General features: G+C 42.3%; 1 protein-coding gene across 7 annotated transcripts in view; it reads right to left on the bottom strand.

Moving 5' to 3' along the window:
- The window catches only part of il1rapl1a (interleukin 1 receptor accessory protein-like 1a), a 244,691-nt gene that overhangs the window by 72,530 nt on the left and 148,539 nt on the right, over nucleotides 1-23,622 (bottom strand). For all 7 annotated transcript variants that reach the window (XM_056389348.1, XM_056389347.1, XM_056389351.1 and 4 more), the window contains exons 3-5: nucleotides 16,636-16,921; nucleotides 11,015-11,201; nucleotides 9,611-9,764 (exon numbers count right to left, since the gene is read on the bottom strand). In XM_056389348.1, coding sequence (XP_056245323.1) covers nucleotides 9,611-9,764; nucleotides 11,015-11,201; nucleotides 16,636-16,921 — 627 coding nt within the window. The remainder of the gene's footprint in view (nucleotides 1-9,610; nucleotides 9,765-11,014; nucleotides 11,202-16,635; nucleotides 16,922-23,622) is intronic.

Here is a 23,622-nt window from a genome sequence, read left to right as displayed (position 1 = left end):
ACACACACACACACACAAGCAGAGGAACAGATACTGAAAGCAAACTGTAGAGGCTGAGACTGGCTTTCTGGACAGCCTCTCTAACTGTGCAAGGATGCCAGAGGAGAGAGAGAGAGAGCAAGAGAAGCAGCAGTGCTGTTGTAAAGACATCATTTCCATTGTGTACCAGGGAAAGTGGTGGCAACACAAAATGGTAATGACAGTTAAGGCGTTTAGTCACGGACTTACTGGAAGGAACTGAAAAAAACCCTCATTTTGACATAACTGACATTCTCTGAGGCATCGCTACTGGGTCCAAAATAACTACGGTGTAGAAGGACATACACACTGTATACTATTCAGTGCACCTGAAGAGAGTGGGCAGGATAACGCAAATAAAATGATGCGTGCACAAAAGCACATGCATGAACAGCACTATATGCACACAGTGAGGGCTTCTTCTTCTGCAGAGAGTCTTAACAGAGATCGCTTTGTGTCTCCACCCCAGGCCTGAGAGGCATTGACTGCACACTATATGTATGATTTAGAGTACTGAGTGACAAGGAAAGGGCGAGGGTTGCATCAACCTTCTGAAGGGAGAAAAAGAGCTGGGCGTGGGGGTTTAAGCGCCCAGACTGAGAGAGAAAGAAAAACACTTTGTGTATAACATGTTGTTATTCATATTCTAAAGGTGCACGTATACATTTGACCACATGCCTAAAACTGCATGCAAATATGCCCATAGATGCCCTTCATTAATTTCGACACTTCAGAGCTTGCTGAAGAGTGTGTCCACTGCTGCTTTGTGACTTAGATCAAATATATGAATATCTCTCTATTTTCTGTCACTGCCCTCTGTGGTTGTTAATGGTCACCTTCTTATCTTTTAATTGGAGGGAGGGTTTTTTAGAGTGTTCTTTTCTTAAGGACACTGTATAATAAGAGGGTTAGTTGTGGCCCTTTAATTGACCTTCAGCCTTTTCATATCCTGTCAGAGGACCATACTGCAGCTGCAAGTGTGAATACAACAGAACTGTGAGCAAATTTCTTCTATTGAGACGGCACCTACAGGAAGCCAAAGTTAAGTGGTCACTGCTGAGGAGAGGAGAGGAGAGGAGAAGAGAGGAGAGGAGAGGAGAGGAGAGGAGAGGAGAGGAAGGGAAAGGAAAGGAAAACAAAGGAAAATGTCTGCAGGGGGAAGTGACTCAGGACGAGAGGGGCCAATTACCACTGGACTGATGGCGTGGGGAACAGGGGTTGCAGAGAGATCAGAGTGACAAAGGCCATAACATGATCAGTGTCAACATTGTATTGTAACTTCATTAGTGGACATGTAAGAGGGAGGGAAACCGACAGAGACGGAGGAAAAGCACTAATGTCAGTACAAGGTTGTACTGTCACCCTCAAAACTTCCCTGCTTGTCGTTCAATTGAAACCTCACACTGAGGTCATTAGTGTTACTGAAGCTACCGCTGTGTTAGAAAATGAGACCATAGGACCGTACGAGCCTTGCTTTAAGGTACAGAACTTTACAGTGGAGACATGTAGGCTTCAAACTTTATGTGCACGGCTATCCCAGCGTGCAGTTCAAAGGGATTTTGTGTTTTCTGGACACAAAATGGAGGCAAAATTAAAGTGTTACAGAAGCTGCTTGAAAAGGCACGGTAAAGTAATGGGCTGCATACAAAGGAGAGAGAGAGACACGCACACAGAGAGAGAGAGAGGCAGAGAGAGAGAGAGAGAGAGAGAGAGAGAGAGAGACAGAGAGAGAGCAGAGACTACCTACACTGTTTCAGCTGGCTTGTATAAGCACCCACTCCTGTGTATAGAAATGAGACAGCTCTGACCCTGTTTTAAGGAACAAAATTGTACAGTACAATGTGACATGTAGGCTTTGAACTTCGTGTACTCCATTATCTTTGTGCACAGTTCAAAAGACCTCATCTTTCAGAGCAGGGACTGGACATTAAATTGAAGCAAAATTACAGCTTTACAGAAGCTGCTTGAATGTGCATATTCAGGTAATAAGCTACGTACTTAGAGGGAGAGAGAGCGAGAGAGAGATTTTTTCCTCTCCAGAGACAAAGGATTGAAAGTAAAATGATGCAGTAACATGGCTGATTTGTGTCAGGGGGACAATATATGTCAACAAAGGCTTTGTTTTTCTATTCACAAGGCTGGATGTACTGTACCAGTGAGTGGTAGGCTTACACCTGCAGGGTTTCAGCAGGCTTACTTGAGACAAGACAACTTGGCAGACAGCAAGCATTTTGAAATGCTTAAAAAACTAAGCTATTTTAGTTCATAATAACTCAAAACAAATAAAGAAATATTAAAAGAAATATTAGTGAGGCCATTATGAAGGATATTTAAATCATTCATCACTCAAGTTCAAATTCAATCTCAAGCATAATCTCACTCAAAATTAATTCCAAGTGCTTTACTGTTTGATTCAATTCTGGGTTTTTGAAGGAGAGGGCATTCTCGTGACCTGTAAACTCTATTGGGCATATAAAAATTAGAAGAAATAATTTACAATCGAGGGCCACATGATTAAAGGGAGAGTTGAATATTTAGGGAAATATACTTATTTGCCTTCTTGTCAAGAGTTAGATAAGAAGATTGATACCAATTTCATATTTGTGTGATAAATATGAAGCTGGAACCAGGGGACAGTTTGCACAGCTTAGCAATAAAACCGGAGGCAAGAAGAAATACACTTGTATTTTTACAGCGGGTGATGTGTAGGATGTTTGCAATGACTTCCTCGACTCATGCGGTCTCCAGCAGAGAGGTCATTATGCTCAATATTCACATCAGCATTAAAGTTCACACTGGACTTAATTTGTAGAGCACAATCATACAAAAATCCTTTTAAGAGCTGTATCCTTTGAGCGAACTCTTGAAGTCTGGGGCCAGACCATTACAACCTTTACAGATCAGGAGCAGAGCCTCAGTCTCTTCTGTAATGGCGAATGGGGTTGTTTAAAAACCGGGTTGATATGATCCTAGTCACGATACAAAAGAGCTGGAACTATTGAATTAATTTACCAGAACTACCAGTAAATAGGATGTAGCAGTGATCTAGGCTGTGTTTTTGAATCTGACTGGAATAGAAAGCATCAAATTTCTTTGGATTCACACTCAGCCAATAAACTCTCTAAACTTTTGCACCCAACACTAGAATTTCCATTTTTTTCTGTTTACTTGCAAGAAGTTTTGAGATATACAGACAATGTCTTTCCAGCAGTTGAACAGCGAGTCAAAAGTGCTCATGTTATCAGCAGATAGTGAAATGTAGAGTTGTGTATCAAACGCATATTTATGACAAGTAATGTCAAGTGCTCTTCAGCATATTTCACTGCTACAATAAATATCTCATCTCAACTGTGATGCAGCTTTTTAATGAGAGAGGAGCATTCCACTGGTCTCTAAATTATAGGCGTAAAGTATGTCTCTTCCAGATGTGCATTACCAGCCACACAGAGAGAGACTATTGGCCTACACTTCAAAAGGCAAGACAGAATTATAATTTTAATTTCACTCCAGCCCTATATGCCTAGATAATGATTATAACCAGAGACTGAGAGTGTGTGTGTGTGTGTGTGCGTTGGTGTATGGGTGGAGTGGGGGTAGGTCAGGCAAGATTAATTGTGGGGGATGTAAATTTCATTCGTCACATGCAGATTGGTGTCAATTTTAATTGAATTAAAACAATGTGAACCCTGGCCTGCTCACAGTCTACGAGGACAGCTGGTGAATAGAGATGAAGTGAGTTGGAGAACACTTGAGAGGCGGGAGGAGGGGAGGGGGGGGGGGTGGAGAGGTTAGGGGGCGAGGGAGAGAGACACGGAAAGAGAGAGAGATTAGTTAATGATGAGAGTGATAGTTGACCTTAAAGTAATGAGTCATTCTGCTCCACCCGGCGATGGTAATGCTCGTTTCATGAGTAACTCAGCCGCTCATTAAATTTATCGCCTTTAAAAATGTGTGGCTCCATGTGTCCTATAGATATCCTCACGCTGGACTTTCTACACAACGAACAGCAGCTTGTGTGCACTGGCACCTTTCGGGTGTGATTGATGTACATGTGTGTGCACACAGGTGCATACTTGTGTGTAGGTGGAGTCAGGAAAAATCAACTGCTAGACTAACACTTATCTCAGGTGTGATTTTATCATCATCTCCCCAAGGACATGTAGCTGAGACCTGAGTGTTTAGCGTGCACACGACAGGCCGGCACTTTGCAGGCGGCACAGGTGCAGCGCACTCACGCCAGGCTTAAGCATATAGACTCAGAGATGGAGAAGGTTTTGGTCGAGAGCAAACCCATCTCATTTTCTCACCCTGCACCTCTTATCTCGCCCCACTCATTCCACTTCTCCCTGCTCTCTTGGATAATATCAGCGCTAATCGTCGCCTCTCCATCCATCTAGCCATCTTTAGACCGACAGACAGGAGACCAGACGGAGGAGGTGTGGAAGCCAAAGTGTCTCCGCTGACTGCTTCTGCCTCCACCTTCGCCTGCAGTTTCACGTCCGCTGTGGTGAGATTACACCCGGCTGGCCAGGTAAAAGTCAAGCTATCGCCATAATAAATAAATAAGATAAAATAAATAAATCACAGTCCTGCTCACACATGTGCACACAGGCAGTAACATTTTATAAGGTTGTGAAGTGTTCATGCTTCTGAAGGTGACCCTATAGCCGAGGAACTGCAAGGAACCTTTTACTGCAATGAGACGATGTCCTGGATCACCTCCCCACACCTCAGCTCCTCATTACACGTGCAAACAACACTCTTTCTCTAACACACACACACACACACACACACACACACACACACACACACACACACACACACACACACACACACACACACACACACACACACACAGTATGCATGTTGTCTCAAATGTGAGCTCTAGCCCTGGAGAAGCAAGGGCAATCAGGTTACTGCGAACCTTGATGGATGAATCTTAAGTGTTGGGCGCCTGCTGAAGAATACATTCCGGTAGAGTGAGCAGGGACTAAAGCAAGCGCCACATGTAAAATAGACCAAACACAGTCACATATTTTATTTTCACACATACACAGTACATATTCATCCACAGTACATAAAGTGAGCTTCCCCCAGCATCACCCCACCCACTACCAGAGGTAATGTAAGGCAGATGATTCCTCTCCTCCCCTCGATTTCCTCTTGCCCTCTGCATCTCCAATTCACTGTGCCAAATGGTACATTTACATTGGCCATAACCTCAATCACCATGCTTGCAGGCTATGCTGAATGTGCAGACAGACATTTCTACAATGAGGGGATGCAGACAGAGGTATAATGGGAGCAATAGATAGAAACCCACGCCCGAGGCATCCATCAAACCAAACGACTCCATTACAGTAAGTCCGACAGAGGCAAACGGTAATGTGCACTGTGATAAACACTAGGATAATAGTCTGTTTATAGTCCTGGACACACTGTTTCTGCCGAGAAACACTGGCAAAGAATACAGATAAGATACAGGAGCAGCAACTGCTCTATCTTTTTCATTCTTTCTATCTCTTTTCCTCTCTCTCCTTTGCTGTTATCAGTCACTTTCACTCCCTTGTTCTCTTTATCCTTTTCAGCTCTCTCTGTATAATATTTTCCTTCCTACAGAACGCAGAGTGAGCTGCATACATCAGCTGAACAGAGCTTTTATCTGGTGTTACAGTATAGTAGCATTACCATCACAGTGTTGAAATGAGGCCTGGGAGAACCATAAAAATACAATAGAAATGATTCAGATGTTCAGACATATCACACCAGACACTTGTAGGTATGCATATATAACTTTAGGAAGACAAACACACAAGCACACACACAGAGCGGCCTGCACTGTACATGCATGTATCAGTTAGTCCTGGTTGGGTTGTGGTTTCAGCCGACGCGTTGCTTCTCGTGTCTCTGATAGTAGAAAGGGGGTAAACACAAGAGTAGACTAATCTGACCACGCTCTGTATTCCACAGAGGAACTGGGAAATAGCAAACCTGCTGCTGCTATGAATCAATTATAAGAGTACACAAAAAGGCACTCTCTTTACAGATGGGAGGTTGAGGTGAAGGTCTATGGAGGGGAAAGAGAAAACAAAATCTTTCCATCTGTTGATAATGGTGTTTTTATCCTCAGTACACACCACATCGCTGAACAGGCTCTACCTCCTCGCGTCCACATGCTCAGAATGAGATAAGAACATTTAAATGCACCTTGACATAAACGGGAAAGAGCATTAAAAAAAAGAGGCAAAAGGGGGTCGTTGTTTCTTTTACATTTCTATTAACCTGAGGAGCATCAGCGCTTGATTAAGGCGCTCCTGGATCAGCCTGATCTGGGCGAGTCTGTGTTTATGCCCATAGTTAACCTCTATTACAAGACTGACCTCAGTCCAGATAGTGGCTGCTTCTGCTTCAGATGGAGGCTGTTACATGGTGCAGCAGGGTCAGAACAGAAGACATACACAGACAGACACACACACACACACACACACACACACACACACACACACTGCCACACCCACACACACATTTGTGACAATCCGGGGTCAAAGCAAAGGCCAGTTTCTATTGCACTATATTTAAGATCAGTTAAACTTAATGACCTCCTTCATCCTCTTTGCCTATCAAATAAACTCCAACATTAGCCCTCAGATCTCAGACGGAGTTTGGCCTTTTATGCTTGCCGTCCAGGCAATGTCGGTTTTAACAGGATGTGATAAAGTGTGGGTAATCTCACGCCCACTTGAGGGCATGATGGTGTAGGTTTATTAAAGGAAATGAGCCTATGGTGAGGATGAGCTAATCTAATTCTAGCAGGATACTACAGCACTAAAAAGGAGGTACCCCACTGCTATGGTAATAAGGCAAAATGCAGTGGTAATAGAGCAAGCCGTATTTTTATAGCAGAAGCAGCACAACTGATGACACAGAAGTGGTGACTGAGACAGGCGCATATTGAAAACTGCTGCCAGCAGTTTTCTAATAAATATGGGACACTGGGTCAGTCACATTCAGTCAGTTTACAAGGGGGCATTGAGCATTGTCTTCATTTTGGAAATATGCTTCATGTAAATTATTTCATGTACTTCGAGAGGAGAAACAACTGTGGGATCCCCACATCAACCTGCTGCATTAAGGCTACACAGCATTGCTCCCTGTGTATCAAATAAAATTACTTCCTCCAGTTTGATGACTTATAGACATTTCATTATGCAAAACATGCATCAAAGTATCTACAGACAGTGTGTGGGTGTTTCTCTGTGGCTCGATACTATATGTGTGTACGCAAGCATGACTGAAAGGCATACAAGAAACTATGGGTGGCTTAGGAAGAATGATAAGAACACAGAACAATGGAAAATATGTTCAGAGTGAGAGATAATCAAACGTAAAATTACTTATTGCTTTTCTTCTTGCTCGCGGACTCACTCTTGTTCACAGGGTTGATTTTACCAAAAGCATTCAGTTATATATTTTCTAGTGTTATCGCTCCTATTGTTCAGCCAGGCACTTTGTGGATTCATACCTCACATTGCAGGTAACATGGAGGGCTTTCATACAGACTTGACCAGTGTTTCTTTCTCTTTCTTTCTGCCTCTTTCTATATATTTCTCTCCCTTTTCCACTCTCTCCGTCCGTCTGTATCATTAATGTTCACTGTGTATATTTATAACCCAATAAAGTTTTTATGACCATCGTCATTAAAGAACATCGAGGTCATGCTGACAGGCAAACAGACACACAAGGATACAGCCAAAGTACATACAGCATAGAGTCAACATGTTATTCACTTGCCAAACATACAAACTGTGTAACACACAATCTAGAACTATGTTTTCACATTACAAATAAGTTTAGCTAGCTACACTGAGCTATTCTGGGTAGCTCAAAAGGTAGAAGGGATTTACTTTGTCTTGCTCAAAGAATGAAAACACAGACACAACATCCCGCTAAAGTAGTCCACAACAAGGCATGTGGAGCACTTTGAGTAACTGGGATATTGTCTCTGGAAAAACACGCTGCTCCAGAGTTCTCTATATTTTTCAGTGCTGGGAGCACCACAGATTCTATTGATGTCTATTGTATTTGGTAGGTCTGATAAGTCTTAACAGTATATTTCTCAAAACCTGAGCAAAAAAGAAAGAAAGAAATGAACAAGAAACTGCATGGACAGAGATAGAGAGGAAATTATTCTTCCCCTGAAATGGGTGAAGTGACTCTTCAAACTGTAGCACAGAACCTCAAAATAGAAAAGGACCTAACTGCCTAACCCAATGGTACACTGGTGCTCACGTTATATGGTGATATTCTTCTCATGCATGTCGTGAGGAATTCTTCATTTAGGCTCCTTACAGGAAAATGCTGAGCACAGTAATATTCTACTCTGATGGTAACAGTGATGAAATTAAATCTAGTGCATCTACCTCCTACCTGTCTCACACTTACTGAGCCCCACTGAGGATGAACTGCTGACCCATCAATCACAAGATCAACCAGTCTCAGAGCCACACCTCACAGGATCACATTTTAGCCTCATCCAATAGTAAGCCTTGCTCAGGGTGAGGCATGTACGTATCTTTCTGTTTAATCTTTGTTAGATAGCAAACAGCCTTTGTACCACACACTGCTATCACCCTCATATCACACGAGAGCAATGACCAGCCACACAAATAAATACCGCACAAGATACTAATCAAATGCTAACACTGGGGGGGGGCACTTTTTTGAGCTCACCACCTCTAATCCATTAATCCTAAAGATATATATTTTCATGACACACACCTTCCTCTCAAACAGATGCGATGAGTTTTGTAATTATTTTCATATTGGTGGTTGCCATATGATTATCCCAAACTGGAGGTCAAGCAACGCTCATTTAATTTCCTAAAGCATCACTGCACCCAATACGTCCACACTTTTAGGCTTTAATTTTAATGATGTGACCCCAGTGGGCATAGTGTAATAGGTGGCATCAGAAAAATGTACACTAAAATACAATGAGTTGCACCATCGAAATTGTCTTGAGAGAAAAAAAAGGACAGAAAATAACTGGAATTGACCTTTTCATCAACCCTAATCAGAGCAGTTGACCTGGCACAACAGTCACTCTCATAAAGAACACATGAGGGCATTTATTTATGTGCTCACCTTGCAGGTGTACAAGGCAAAGACAGAGAGAGAGAGATGGATAGAAACAGAGAGAGCAGACTAAGTGTACTGTAAATCTCCTGACCTTGGTCCTGGCTCTTTAGCTCTCTGTGTGAAGGGGTTTAGCCCATAGCCTTAAATATTTCAACACTGCTTGGTTGGCGGGAAAGTGCTGAGTTAGAAGAAGGGAGAGAAGCCAGGCCACAGCATTCTACCTCCCCCAGCAATTAACAGAGCAGCAGGACACCGCTGCAGTGCTCAGTGGTGTGTGTGTATGTGTGTGTGTGTGTGTGTGTGTGTGTGTGTGTGTATTAGTTACTATCCATTTCTTTTCTGCAAGTACCTTTGACAGTTTCAACTGCTACAGTAAAAATTGTAGACACCTCTAGAAACTTCGGCATATACAAAATCACACTTTCTTGTGTTTTTTTTCCTCCAAAAAACTTACCAGTTACTGTCAGCTCAGTTGTCCTCCTCACAACAAAACCACCAAACTGGATTTCGCAGGTATAATTCCCAATGTCATCTTCCTTTACTTCCTGGATAGACAGAATGTCTCTCTTCTGGATGATGCTGGCACGCCACTGCTTTGGACGACACTCCTGTGCATTAGAGAAGGACGGGTAGGTCAAATTCAAAACATCAACCCAAAATTCATAATGGATTACATCCACAACATTTCAAATGGTTTGAGCTGGACACAAAAAAAGCTTTGAAATGTCATGTCAAATGTTAAGAAAGTGGATGGAGTGCTAGCGATGCATAGCTTGGCACTCTGACATAAAAATTCCATAAGGTAAAATGATACGGCTTAGCCATTATCCTACTTATCTGATCAAGATTTATTGCACTGAACTGAATATTCTCTATTCAATACTCCGGTATATCCAGAGAGGACAGAGAATGTTATTTACAGTAGTCTCTGCTGGCAAAATAAGTGTGTTTATGCTGCGTCTGTGTGTGTGTGTGTGAGTATAAGTATGTGCAGGCACAATGAGTGACTCCACGACATGATCCCCTCTCCAGCCCCCTCGGTGCTACGGTAGGGACAATGATGGCTCGGTGGATTCTATTCCACCATTGCTCCCGGCAACCTTCAAATTCAATCACGGTGGCTCCACAGTCATCCAAATAACTCTGGGTTCCAGGACTCCCAGTCATTACCCAAGCCGTAATTGAATTCTGGAAAAACCTAGAGGTCGAGCCCGGCCAGCTAATCTACTGCTGATCTGCCTGTGAATAGTCTGGCCTGAGCCCTTCTCCTGATGCACTGTGTTGTCCGCAGGCCGTGCCTGACCTGGGAAAGGCAAGAACCCAGGTGAAGGAGGAGAGGGCGCATGCTGAATAAAGATCAGGGACGAGGTGTATTTGGAGGACATCCACTCATTCCTCAGGGCAAAGAGTGACATTGTACAATTTTCTCCTCATACAAGATTTGTGTTGATTATAAAAGCCACCTCTGCTCACTACTTATTCTCTTGACTATAACTATGACTCCGACGGTGGCACACAGCAAACATAGCAAATATAGCTTATGTAATTCATTGTCATCATTTGCATCCATACATAATCTGCCTAAGTGATCTGGAACCAAGTTTCCAACAAGGCTTTTAAACATAATCAGCCAAGAAATTAGATGAAAACAAACCAATGAACCATTAAAGAATATTTCTCGGTTGTATAATCACAAAGACAGATGCCCCCCTTATTACTTTTGCCTGACACATAGCAAATACAAGTATTCAAGACATACAAAAAACACTGAACAGTGAATCTTCACGCAAATGTACAAATAATACACAAACCAAGAAGAGATACAATCACACATGAACTGCTCGGTCAGAAAGCCCACCTTGTACCAGGTGATGTCCAGCTCTTTGCCAGGTTCAACATAGTCATCTATGTCAGGGCAGAGAATGTCTTTACTCTTGCTGAGCTCAGCCTTCTCAGTTCTTCTCATGTTGGAGTTGTAGCACAGATTTGTGTCATTTTCCGCCACAGTCAGAGACATAGACACCTTCATGCAGTATGTTGAGTTCCTGTGGGCAGAGAACGAGAACAGTTTACTTGTCTGATAGTGGGAGTTCACTGAGAAAGCACCATTAAACAGTACAAATGTTACATAATAGAAAGCAAAACAGATAAAAGACTTTCTTAATCATGTTCATTCACACAAACAAAAAACACTGATACTCTTACTACATATCGTCAAACAAGTGTAATTTTATGTTCACTCCCTTTGATACCCTTTCAGTTATTTGTATCCTATTCCATCCGTCCTCTGTCTCCCTCCTCCTCTCATGTTTGTGGGGTTAGCAATAATGACGTGTTCAGCAGCTTTACCGAGTCAATGACTCACGCTCACGACCATTATTGGATTTATGGGGGGAGTCAGCCGGGCCTGGGAATGCTAATCAGAGAAGAGACAAACGCTGAGAGGGCCTCACGACATGAAGGATGGGAAAGCTGCTTGGTCATCACAAGGAGTTGGTCCCCATTGCACATCCTCCCTCGTCTCCCGGCAACCGTGAGCACACTTCACCTCTGATGCACACAAGCTGGCAGAGGTGAAGGATGCCTCTCTCTCTCTCTGTTATCAATGTTGTCGTAATCATCATCCTTAACCACCATCAGCCACCATCATTTCAGCCCCTGTCACCATTGACACAATGCCATCCCATTGCACTCGCCTCCCCAAAAGTGACTGTGACAATGTGTTCCCTTCCAAACTTACGCAACATGGCCAAAAGTATAAGGATCCCCACACAAAGTATGTTGACACCTTTGCTGCTTTGACAGCCTCAACTCTTTTGGGGAAAGTTTTTCCACTGAATTTTGGTGCTGACATTTGCTCTCATTCAGCCTCAAAAGCTTTACTGACAATGGCCCCTGATGTCCTGGCTTGCAGCAAGTGTCCCAGTTTATTCAACACTTCCACCTCACTCGCACTGAGGTCAGGGCTCTGTCATGTCAAACTTAGAAAACCATTTCCTTATGGACCTCACTTAGTACATTGGGGACTTTGTCATGTTGAAACAGAACAATTATTTCCGAATTATTGTTACAAAAGTGGAAGCATACTGTGAATAGGTGTAGCATTAAAAGAGGCTAGGTGGCAGGTGGTGGTGACTGTTGCTTGACAGGAGCTTCGGCCATTGTTGTGTTTACGAGACAAGAAGTTTTAATATGCCCACTGAGCAGCACTATGTCTTCAGGGCAGATGGGCTACAGTGAATTGCTATCGAAGAAGATTTCCCTTAATTGGAAGTGAGAGGCCTTACCCAAACCATGAACATCAGACCTAGACTAAAACTACTTTATAATGTAAGTCTGTCTGCGTTTTTAACCTCTGTCTCCTGGCCCAGCCTGACTGCGATCTGACTAGGTCAGCCAGTTGGTTGGTCACAATGGGAAGCTGTGCGTAAAGCCATATGGGCTTTCATTTCATTTCATTACATTACATTTACGGCTTGCCAGATGCTCCCATTCACTGTAAATGACAGGGTTTCATATGATCTACTCAGGTTATGGAAGCAATAAGGGAGTCACCCTCTCTCGTATAAACACCTCTGACCCCCTGGGGCCATAAAACACAGGTGCAGACACACACACGTGTGTGCACACACACATGCTAAAGAGACAAATGCTGCTGTGTGCAGCTGTGGAAGACTGTAAAGATAGCAATGAGGGGAGCAGAAACAGAATAGCAACTGGGAATGAGATAAAGAAGATGCTATATAGGTCTACTACATAGAAGATGACTAAAAGGGCATCTGGAAAATGCTGTAGGAAGCAAAAGTACGATGCAAGATATTGCAACAGAGTTATGCCCTCTTGGTGCTGAAATCTAACATTATCGACTCAATGCCTCCTATCTAGAGGGAACAGAGTGGGAAGATGCGATGCTGTAGGCTTACAAAGTACACTTGGACAATATATTTAGTTAAAGAAAAAATACAACCATGCAAACACACAGTCACTGATAGACATGTGGACACATAACATGCACATGTTGGCAAATTTCCCCACCTACAAAATCAACCCACAGAACACCAACCCGCTTGTTAACATAACAGGGGGATGATCAGAAATGACCTCTCACAGTAGTGCACCTGAGCCACTGAAGTCTCCAGGGAGCTGATAGGAGACATCTCTAATGTTTAAATATTCACAGCCGGCACCCTGTGGCATTGTGGGAAGGTGTCAGCAGTGCAGCTTGATTGATGGACAGCCGGGGGTCAATGCACAGTCCTGCGGTGTCTTTCACGTCTGTCACATTCTATTTGAGTGTAGCTGGTTATTAGTTGCAGATATTAGTCTGCGGCTCACGTTAGCTGTAATTCTCCAAATATTATCCTACCGTTGGATAATGTAATCATGGGAAGGAAATACACACGGTGTCAGCCACTCCAGAACACAGACTCATTACTAGAATTAATATAAAATAATTTATCCGGTCAAACATAGAGAGACTGTGGCGGTGTGTGTGTGTGTGTGTGTGTGTGTGTGTGTGTGTGTGTGTGTTTGTGAAAGAGCAAAGAAGACTTCAGACCTTGTGTGAGAAGACAAAGGAAAGGACAGGCGGAGGAAAGAGAGGCAGAGAAAGAGCAAAGAAAAAGAGAGAGAAAGCCAGAGGAAGCACGCGGAGATTGATGTGTAAATGAAGTCACCTTCACATGAAAACTAGCGATTAGACTTAAATTTCCAGACCGAGAAGGACAAAGATAACTATTCACACGCATGCACACAAAGAACGTACGCATACGCAGCACAGAAAGACACACACTTCAGTGAATCAGTGTGCCTCCATATCTCTTTCTGAGAAAAACATCTGGAGGGCGGCAGTAGAAAGCTGAACTTAACACAGAGGGATTTACCTACATTTATAGACATTATGCAACATGACCAGAGCTACTGGAAACTATCCTGCCATACATAAAGTGCAGTCAGAAGGCATTAGGGCATTGACACATTTTTAGTGTGTTGGCTTTTTGTACTTCAGCGATCACTGGATTTGAAATGAAACAATCCCTAGGACTTTAGAGTGCAGACTATCAGCTTTAATATGAGGGCGTTTACATCAAGATTAGCTTTAACTGTGATACAATGAAATCATTGAAGTAAAAACTGCAGTCATTATCGCTTCTAAATGGATCGTTGCCATCACTACCCCCAAATTTCTGGTATGCATTCTTCACGTTACTCATGCTGAAAACAAAAGCATCCTAATCTGATCAATTACAGTCAATGTGCTCAAAATATCTATGTATGTAGCCTTGGCATGTAGATTCATTTCTCAAGTATATTTTTTTGGGCTTTTATGCCTTTAATGGACAGCACAGTGGAGAGTGACAGGAAACAGGGAGGCAGAGAGAGGGGGAATGACATGCAGTGAAAGGCCGTCCGATGCGGGATTCGAACCGGGACCGACTGCAGCGAGGACTGTAGCCTCTACACATGGGGCGCCTGCTTAAACCACTACGCTACACGACGCCCCGTAGATTCATTTCTGAGGCAGTGTATTAGGTCCTGCATCATCCTTGGCAATTTGACCAGGGCTGGGGGGCCCATAAGCTCACCCACATGTTTATTATTGTAACCATGATGACAAATGCCTGGTACACCTGCTGCCGTAGGGGTGCCATTTCAGCCCTTACGGGTTACATCAGAGCGTCTGGAAAAGTACCATAGTGCCAGTGGCACTTTATGTTTTAAATTGCATGTAATAATGATGAGATTTTTACAACCGAATAACTCATTATGCTTTTGAATTGTTATACCCACTGAGCTGCAGTTTATTAGGCACGTATTAAGTGTATCAAATACCAAACCATTACACCAGCCCTGCAATAAAGCACTAACATTACAAATTTTATATATCCAATCATGTTACAGAGGTGTTGATTCAACTCTCTGGTCATATGGTTGTGTAATGTTTGTCCATCACCAGTAATGTCATTGGGGGTGGTTTTAACATTAGGTGTAATTCAGATGTCTACGGTATGGATAAATGAAGGTCTGCTGCATGTACTGTATGAAGTCCGACTGGGGCGAAGAGAAGATGAAGGCATATTTTTCCTGTCTTTGCCTGCGGGGAGTTTCAGGGGAGAGCGGTTGGGTCATATGTGCTAAAATGTGTGACTCAAAAGCTTACTCCCTAACAAAAAGAGAATTGATTTCAGCACAGAGGCAAATCTCTCGCAGTGTTCTGATTAGGGTATCTGAGCGGTTTGAAATCCCCCAAGCTCAACACGAGCAGGCTGAGAAACACAGACCTGGGGGCACTTCTTACAACTGTAGGGCTCTACAGAATTACAGCACGCCCTGAATTTCAAACACAACACTTGAATAGGAACATGGCCTTGTTAGAAGAAATGGTCAATAATCAAAGTCAAGCTTAATTTACAGTAAGACAGCATTACAAAGTATTTGTGCCAGATTAGTTCTACAAAGTGTGTGTTCATGAAATACAGGCTGGGATATCACTGCACACAAGCACACTCCCCCCCCCCCCAGGCACACTCCCAGTATCCTGCGAGCATCTCAGGGTCTTTAAAAGGCCTTTAACTGGGTTTATTAAAAAAACCTCTCTGAAATGAAGAGCTGCAATGAGCCGTTTATTGAGGGATGTTCTCCACTGTAAAGGTTAATAAGTTTCTGCCACATAATTATGCATCTTGTATTAGTAAGAGTCTCTCTGCAACGGTTCACTGAAGTGAGTGTGTATATGTGGGTGTTTGTGTTTGTGCTTGAGTTTGTACTCTGTTGTCTGTCTTTGTGGTTACATCTACCTTTGCCATATCACAAAAGGTATGTTTACATGGAGCCTAATAATCTGATTATAATCGGTTTAAAAGCCCAAACAGAGTAAAAATGTTCCATATAAACACCTCAATGAAGTTTAAACCTTTTCATAAAACAAACAAAAGAAAAAATTGTACAACGTAACCAATTTAACTTGATTAGTTTACTGCGCTTCAACATTTTGCGAAACATAGTTATTTGTTTTCTTTGTGTGAGTTAAGTAAGAGGATTACTACTCCTCTCATATATACTCACATGTCTTTTTATGAAGTACAGAGCAAAAGCCGGAAGGCAATTAGCCTGGCTTAGCATAAAGTACAAACTTTTATGGGGCGCTCTGTGTTGAAACTATTTCATCGATTCTTCTCATCACCTTCAACCAAAAATTGTTGTTTTCACATTTTTGTGTACAGATTCCATAGTGTTACACCATGTTCATTAGAAAGTGTTAGAGGTGCAGGTTGGTGTGTTTCTGAACTTTCCAGAGAGCAAAGGGAGCTACTTCCCCCTGACTCCAGTCTTCATGCTAAGTTAAGCTGTCCTCAGGCTCCAGCTCTATACGTAACGCACAAACAAGTGATTGGTATTAGTTTTATCATCTAAATCCCTGTAATAAACATTTGAGAAAAATCATCATCCCTAGTAATTTCTGTTTTTCCCTCCTCCTACCGTAAGACACAGGAGTAGAGGCCCACGTCCTGGAGATCAGCAGGTCTGAACCAGATGGCATCTTCCTCCTTGCTCATGCGCACCCCGTCGAAAGAGATGGGCTCCTCGAAGTCGCTGTGGCCAAGGCCAGAGCTGCGGTACCACATGAGGCTGAGGCCCACACTCTGCGCCTGGCTGTAGTTAGCCCGGATGTAACCATAGAACAGAGCGCACTTCAGCCGCACCGGCTCGCCCTGCAGCACCCGGTACTTAAGGTAGTCCACTGACCAGTCTGTACAGCCGTCCACTGCAGAGAAACACACACAGAAAGACACACATTCAACAACACATTACAAGGGTGTGAGAGAAAATAATAAAATTTGAATATAATATGAATGAGCACATATAGCACTGGTTACAGTGTGATTACTGCACATATAAAGAAATATTACATTTCCAGCAAAACAATACAGCAATATTATGCATCTTCAAGTTATTTTACAAGAACATATGAGAGGGATGAAGATTACCAGGTAATAAACCACCCACAATAATCCTCTTCTTACTTATTAGAAAACACTCTCTAAAATAGCTTTATTTGTAATGAGACACTAAGCTCTTTATAGTATACAAGTAGAATACTGCATGGAGATACAATGCATGGATATTAATGTAGTTCAGTTCTTTTGCCCAATATTGTGCTGAGTTTTATTGTATTTGAGCTTTTGGGTGATTGCAGTTTTACAGTGGTGGATCCATCTCCTCTCCCCTGTTGTTGTCTTGACGCTGCTCACACATTCAGGGCATGTGAACAACCTTTGGCTCTGCAGAGACAGCTTAGACGCTCTCCTGCAGTATCCAGACATGCAACCACTGTGACATTTGGGAATGAACTGTAAAATATCTCCATAAATGATGTCAGGCTCCTCCAAGTGCTGAGGATGCAGCACAGCTCCGGTGTCACAGAGTGCAAGGCTAGTTCATTAACTGGAAATACGTCTCAAGCCCTTCAAACATGGCATGTTCCTTGTCTAACAGATATTTTTCCTAAGGCTCTTTGTCTCACAGTTTTTTGTCCAGAGCTAACAGGTTAACTCAGCTAGCATCCAATTCATACGTACTACAAGCTACTTTACCCTGACTGGACTGAGATAGATTGGCCTACATGTCCAACTAGGTTAGTGTGCATACTACAGTGAAAGTCGAGTAGCTCATTTGATAGATAAAATCACAAGATAACACATGTAATACAGATGGAAACTGTATCTCCCAGCCTAATTTGTGAAATATATACTTCAGTTGCTACAGTATAACAAAGTGCAGAGGAGAAAAAGGGTGGCTAAAAGGACATTTGACAAAAAACAAAGACACTGGCACAGCCCCTCAGGCACACTCCTCTGCTCTGGATCAAGCAAGCAGATCTCACTCAGTTCCCAAGCTACCGAATGTTAACCCATGGCCAGCTATCAGTCTCTGACTAATTATCTACCATTTGTTTATCCAGCAGGTGTATATTAGAGAGTACATGTGGGTGCATGCGTAACCGGAGAGCTTGAGAAAGAGAGGTGGTGATGGTATGGTGAGATAAAGTAATAAGAACCCTGCTGCGTGCCAGTCTGTGAGTGATACAGAGCCTCATGGGGACAGCTATGCTTGTAATTAATACTCTTAATTACCAGGGAAGTAATGTGTGTCTTTCTGTGTGTGTATGTACGTGTGTGTGTGGTTCCATGAGTGTGCATTCCCTATACGAATGGCTGTGTGCCTAATTATGTCTGTTAATTACCAGTAGGCTTATCCACAAATATGTGTATGTGCTTACATTCGAATTTGTGAGAAACACAAAGCGTGTGTGCGTGTGCGGGGTGAAATGTGTGAAACCCTAATTATCGCTCCTAATAATGAGAGCAGAGCCCCCATAGATGCAAACACACACGCTCATATGTGTTCACATGCATTCCTCGCAACTTTAAACTTGATCGATCAACTGTTGAGCATCTAACTGATGAAAACTATTAACGGTGTAAGTCCTGCAGATAAACCTGTTTGTCAATAGAGATATATTTTTTCAAAATGAGAAAAAAATAAAACAACATTTTCCATAATTTCAAAAAAAAAAAAACACACAATCCACTCACATTTTGTGCATTTATCCTCTTTGAACATTTAAACTTTAAATCAGATATAATAATCAGGAAACACTAAACCACAGACAACTACTACTTCTCTAACATTAGTGTGAATTTCCATTGAAGGCAGCAGGTAACTTCTCTGCCCTCTCTGCATATCAATCAGCTAATCAGCAGGGACAGTGGAGGCTTCATTCAGCCTTTTCTTCATTCACCCTCTACACCTCTAATGGATATGACCTCTGCCTCTCTCCCTCACAGGCTCCATTTCTACCCTCTCTGCCACAACAAAAACAGATTATTCTAATGAGCTTGTATCCTCCGCAATGAAAAAACATTTCATTCAGTGGGAGACTGTCCTCCTGTACAAAAAAAACCCAAAAAAGAGCCTATATGTGGTCGGTGCAAGCCGCTCATGATGACCTTGTTGAGTGACCTCTAGTGAACATAGTAATGATAATGTGAGCAAAGAAGGGGGCCTTTTTGTGCCTGAACCTAACCAAACTGTTCCACAACTTTAATCATGTTTTTATTATTGTTACAGTGACGTTGGAGGTCCTACCCTCAAAGGTTGTAATCCAAGGGACAAGCGACCTTTACAGTTGTTTAAGTTGGAGTTGTCAGTGGCAGTGGTGTGCTGTCCGAGAAACAAACTCCACAGGCATGCGGGTATGGACACCTTTCATTCCTAACAGACCTCCCCAATGGGAGTTACCTAATATGGTGGCCTTTTGTGGGGGGAAACCATATTTACGTCTGAAACTTAAAACGGTTTTATCAACTCAATTAGAGGCTGACATTTCCCTCATCCCCACGCTGGGCTGGAAAATCAATGCTTCCCGCTGGAGGAATACTGCAGTCCCCACCTCTCACTCCTCCTGCTGACAATAGATTCTCTCTCTCTCACACACTCTCACACACACTCTCACACACACACTCACACACACACACACACACACACACACACACACACACACACACACACACACACACACACACACACACACACACACACACACACACACACACACACACAGAGGATCTCTTTGGTTTCCTCCCTGCACCTCTGGGACATCACACCTTTGTAGTGATTTTGTTCAGCCACTCTTAGACAAGCCCGTAGTGTAAAGGATGTTTTCCATATGGACACATTCCCACGTGGCTGTCAGACCGGGGGAAACTGACCTCTGCTCCACTGAATCTTACTGCAGCACTGTAAGCTGCAGTACTCCTTCACTGGCCACTGCTGCTCTGCTGCTGATGCCCTAACACTGCTACATCACATGACGTGTAGGGCATATGTATAGCTGGTGCAAGGAAGCAGCAAGGAGAGAATGTCAAGCTATAGGATATATGTGTGTGTGTGTGTGTGTGTGTGTGTGTGTGTGTGTGTGTGTGTGTGTGTCTCATAGAAAACCTTATTACTTTCTGCACCGCGGCAGACCTGTCCGTCTTAGTGTGACACTAAAGCAAGGCAATAAATACAGACCCCTGAGCTAGAATAAATTTACCCACATTCATGCATAAACACCCATGGAATCACACAAACAAGCAAACACACACTTGCAACAACCCAATGCACACACACACATACACGCAGTGGGCTACTGCTTTTGTTCCCCGCATAATCAAATTCCCATTATCCTTTCACAACAGTATATCACTCCAGTCTGCCTTGCTCTCCTACTTACATGTCTCTCACTCGCTCTCATGACGCTCTCAGTGGTCGGCCTCCTCTCTCATCACTACCTGCTCTCCTAATGAAGTATAATTATCAGATGTTGGGTGGGCGGCAGGGTTCTCACAGGCCATGAAGACATTCAGTGATCTATATGTGGGAAAGGACTCTTAATAACTTTCTGTCTCTCTCATTCTCTTTCTCTCCTCCTTAGTTTACACCCACTCTGCATACGTGACTCCATCATTATCTCCCTATCCAGCCGACTCGATCCCTCTAACTTGGCTTGGTTGATGATTTTCGTCCTCCGTGGCCTATCTTGTTTTTTTCTAACTGATTTCTAGAACAATGCTGTTCATTCTGTAGAATTTACTTTCACTTTGAAACAAACCATTACCTTACACAACAAACACCCTGTACAACCAGCAACGCTGGAGGCAAAGAAATTACCAACATTTTCCACTATGGAATTTCACCAATGTATTCTCGGCACACTATGGATCACCTTGATTTTCTGGCCCCATAAGTGCAGGTATTGTGGGAAAGAGCGTAGATCTCTCAAGGTAATCTTGCAGAATCTATAGTATATGGTTCACTGCGTTAGTAAGCCCTATAATCACCACCTATCTTCTGGCCAATTACATATGACTCTCCTGTGCTGAAGACTTGACTATTCTAAGTGCACTGAAATGAGGTAACACATGATGACTAGATATTCAGAGCAGTAAATGTGCAACAAAACATTCCTGCATTAATCTTCAAAATTGGCTCAGGTATCTTCTTCTCTGTTGGGCTCATTACCTTTCAACCTCAGTCTATCTCTCTACTTCAGCCTCAAAACTAATTAATCAAGGATCAACACAGCTAACTACAACCTGAGACGTACCCTGTAGCAGTAGAGTCCCGGCTGTCTCTGGAAATCACTGGCTTTGTCTTTTGAGCCAACAGTTCCGCTGTGTGTCCCTGTGTGTGCCCTGACTCTGAGTCTTTCTTGTGAGGCTGAGGCTTGTTGGTATCGCATTAAAGGTAGGTGTTTAAAGCGCCTAACCTCGTGTGTTACTTAAAAATGCGTTTCCTTCCATCTGTCTCGACATGGATTTTCAATCTGCACATGAAAAGACTAACTAATTCTAAAAAAAAAAAAGACTTGGCTGAGGTTGAAAAAGGTGTGTCGATAAAAACCAAATGTGTTATGGTAAATAAATTGTGACATACATGAAGCGTGTGACTTAAACATAACTCTAGCTTGAGTACACAGATGAAGAGACTGTAACATCCCTCAAATTTTACATGAAACAAACATTAATGCTATATTTCCATACCATTCCCCATGTTTTTCTAGTGTTTGACTGGCCTTGTCAAATGGTTTAATGGCACATGAGAGGGGAACCAGCACCATCAACCGTATATCTCAATGCATCAACTCCTAATATTTATATAACACTCGTTGAAGGAAATGTGGATCAATTCACATTTTTAAAAATCTGTGCTACATTTGTATGGAAATTGGAAGAGAAACTTGCGTTAAGGAACTGACCATGTAATAGTAACAGTAACTATAGTAATAGCAGGGAGGTTCAGGTTATTATGGCTGTGTTGTATACGTAAATGTGATTGGACATTACTAGTCAGCTGAGAGCCACAGCTGTGAATGAGTCAATGATTGTGAATCATGAATGAAACATTTGATGCTAATCAGCAAATGCAATCAGTGCTCTGCCTGAACTAACAAAATGCTTCATTCGTTTTGTCCTATGTTTGTTTTAGTTCTGGTTTTGTTTCCTACAAAAATGTATTATATATTTCTCATGAACATAATCATTCTTAGTCCAAATCATGAAGCTCATAAACAGGACAGTCAGATCCATTTATATAAGCGCTCCCGTGTTAATTGTCAATTGATTCAGCTCAGAAAAAAAAAAAAAATTGTGTAAGCTCAGTTACAGGCTGAGGCCTTTGAAGTTGGTGAGGAAAATCTGCTTCTGCGTCAGCCATCTTTGTTGACTAGGATCCACAGCACTAGAACTAACTCAGTTTATGTAGCCTGTTCCTGTTAAACCGAGATCTGGTTTAACAAGGTCTGACATGGTCTGAATGAACATTAACACCAGACCTTTTCTGCATGTGTTTTTATAAATTTGTGAAGTCTACATTATTACTAAACACACATACAGTATATGTTTTTACTGAAGTATGACTGTGTGTCAGAGAAACTTGCTCTCTTCTTTCCTGTCTTTCTCCTCATCTTTGTAACTACTATAAGAAACTTGATATGTGTCTTTTTAATCTCTCCCTCTGTGCTGTGCCACTCCATATTTCTGTCTCCACATCCATCTCTTTCACTGACAGTTCACCATTGTTCATTTATATGCAAATGCAGACCAATACAGATAATTTCTCACTACCTTTGCTGTTTATCCAAAAAACAGAGTTAGAGTGGAAACAGGACTCTAGTTGATATAAATCTGCCTTCCTCTTTATCTTTCTCTTTCTGTCATGATGACTTTAAATCAATGTTTTCCCAAATCACATATTTGATATTGTCAACATGGTACAATAGGTAAATATTTTATCCTTCTTTTTATTCTTTCAACTGATTTCACATCACGTGATTTTAATGTCACTAAATATTAATTTGTTTTTTTCTCTACAGCAGGAGTGTTTCAGGCAGCGGCACCCTGATATTTTGGGGCTGTTCAAGCAAGTGAATTTCGTCTCTTCTGCATCCAAGCAAATCCAATTTCCTAAAAAGGTTTCCTGAAATCATGTTACATCCCGATCACCGATTACTTAAAGGCAAGTTCGCAAGGAGGAGAATCATGAGGGCAGGTGAAGCAGTGCAGGCGTCACCTGATTATTACAGGCTGTTAAAAAGTAATAATTCATGTTACCAATGAGAAGTCAGGGCTGAAAGTAATGTTCAACCACAAGAAGTGGAAGGGACCAGTGATGGAGAGGATCAGAGTCAGAGTGCAGGACAGAATGAGGAGTCAAGGTGAGAGTATTCAGTTGCCAAGTCATTAGGAGCGTTTGAGGCCGTTTAATGCCACTTTTTATAGTCACATCTTACCTAAAGACATTTTAAAATACAAATCCTCCTGAGGCCTGGAATAATTAAAGTTTGTGTATTTTAGATATTGTTAGATAAAGACAACAATGGCAGAAAAAACGTCACAGTAATACTCAGTAAAATTTCAATAA

This window comes from Seriola aureovittata, chromosome 11 (genome assembly GCF_021018895.1).
Source record: "Seriola aureovittata isolate HTS-2021-v1 ecotype China chromosome 11, ASM2101889v1, whole genome shotgun sequence".
Classification (NCBI taxonomy): Eukaryota; Metazoa; Chordata; class Actinopteri; order Carangiformes; family Carangidae; genus Seriola; species Seriola aureovittata.
This window is presented reverse-complemented; position numbering and strand designations above follow the sequence as displayed.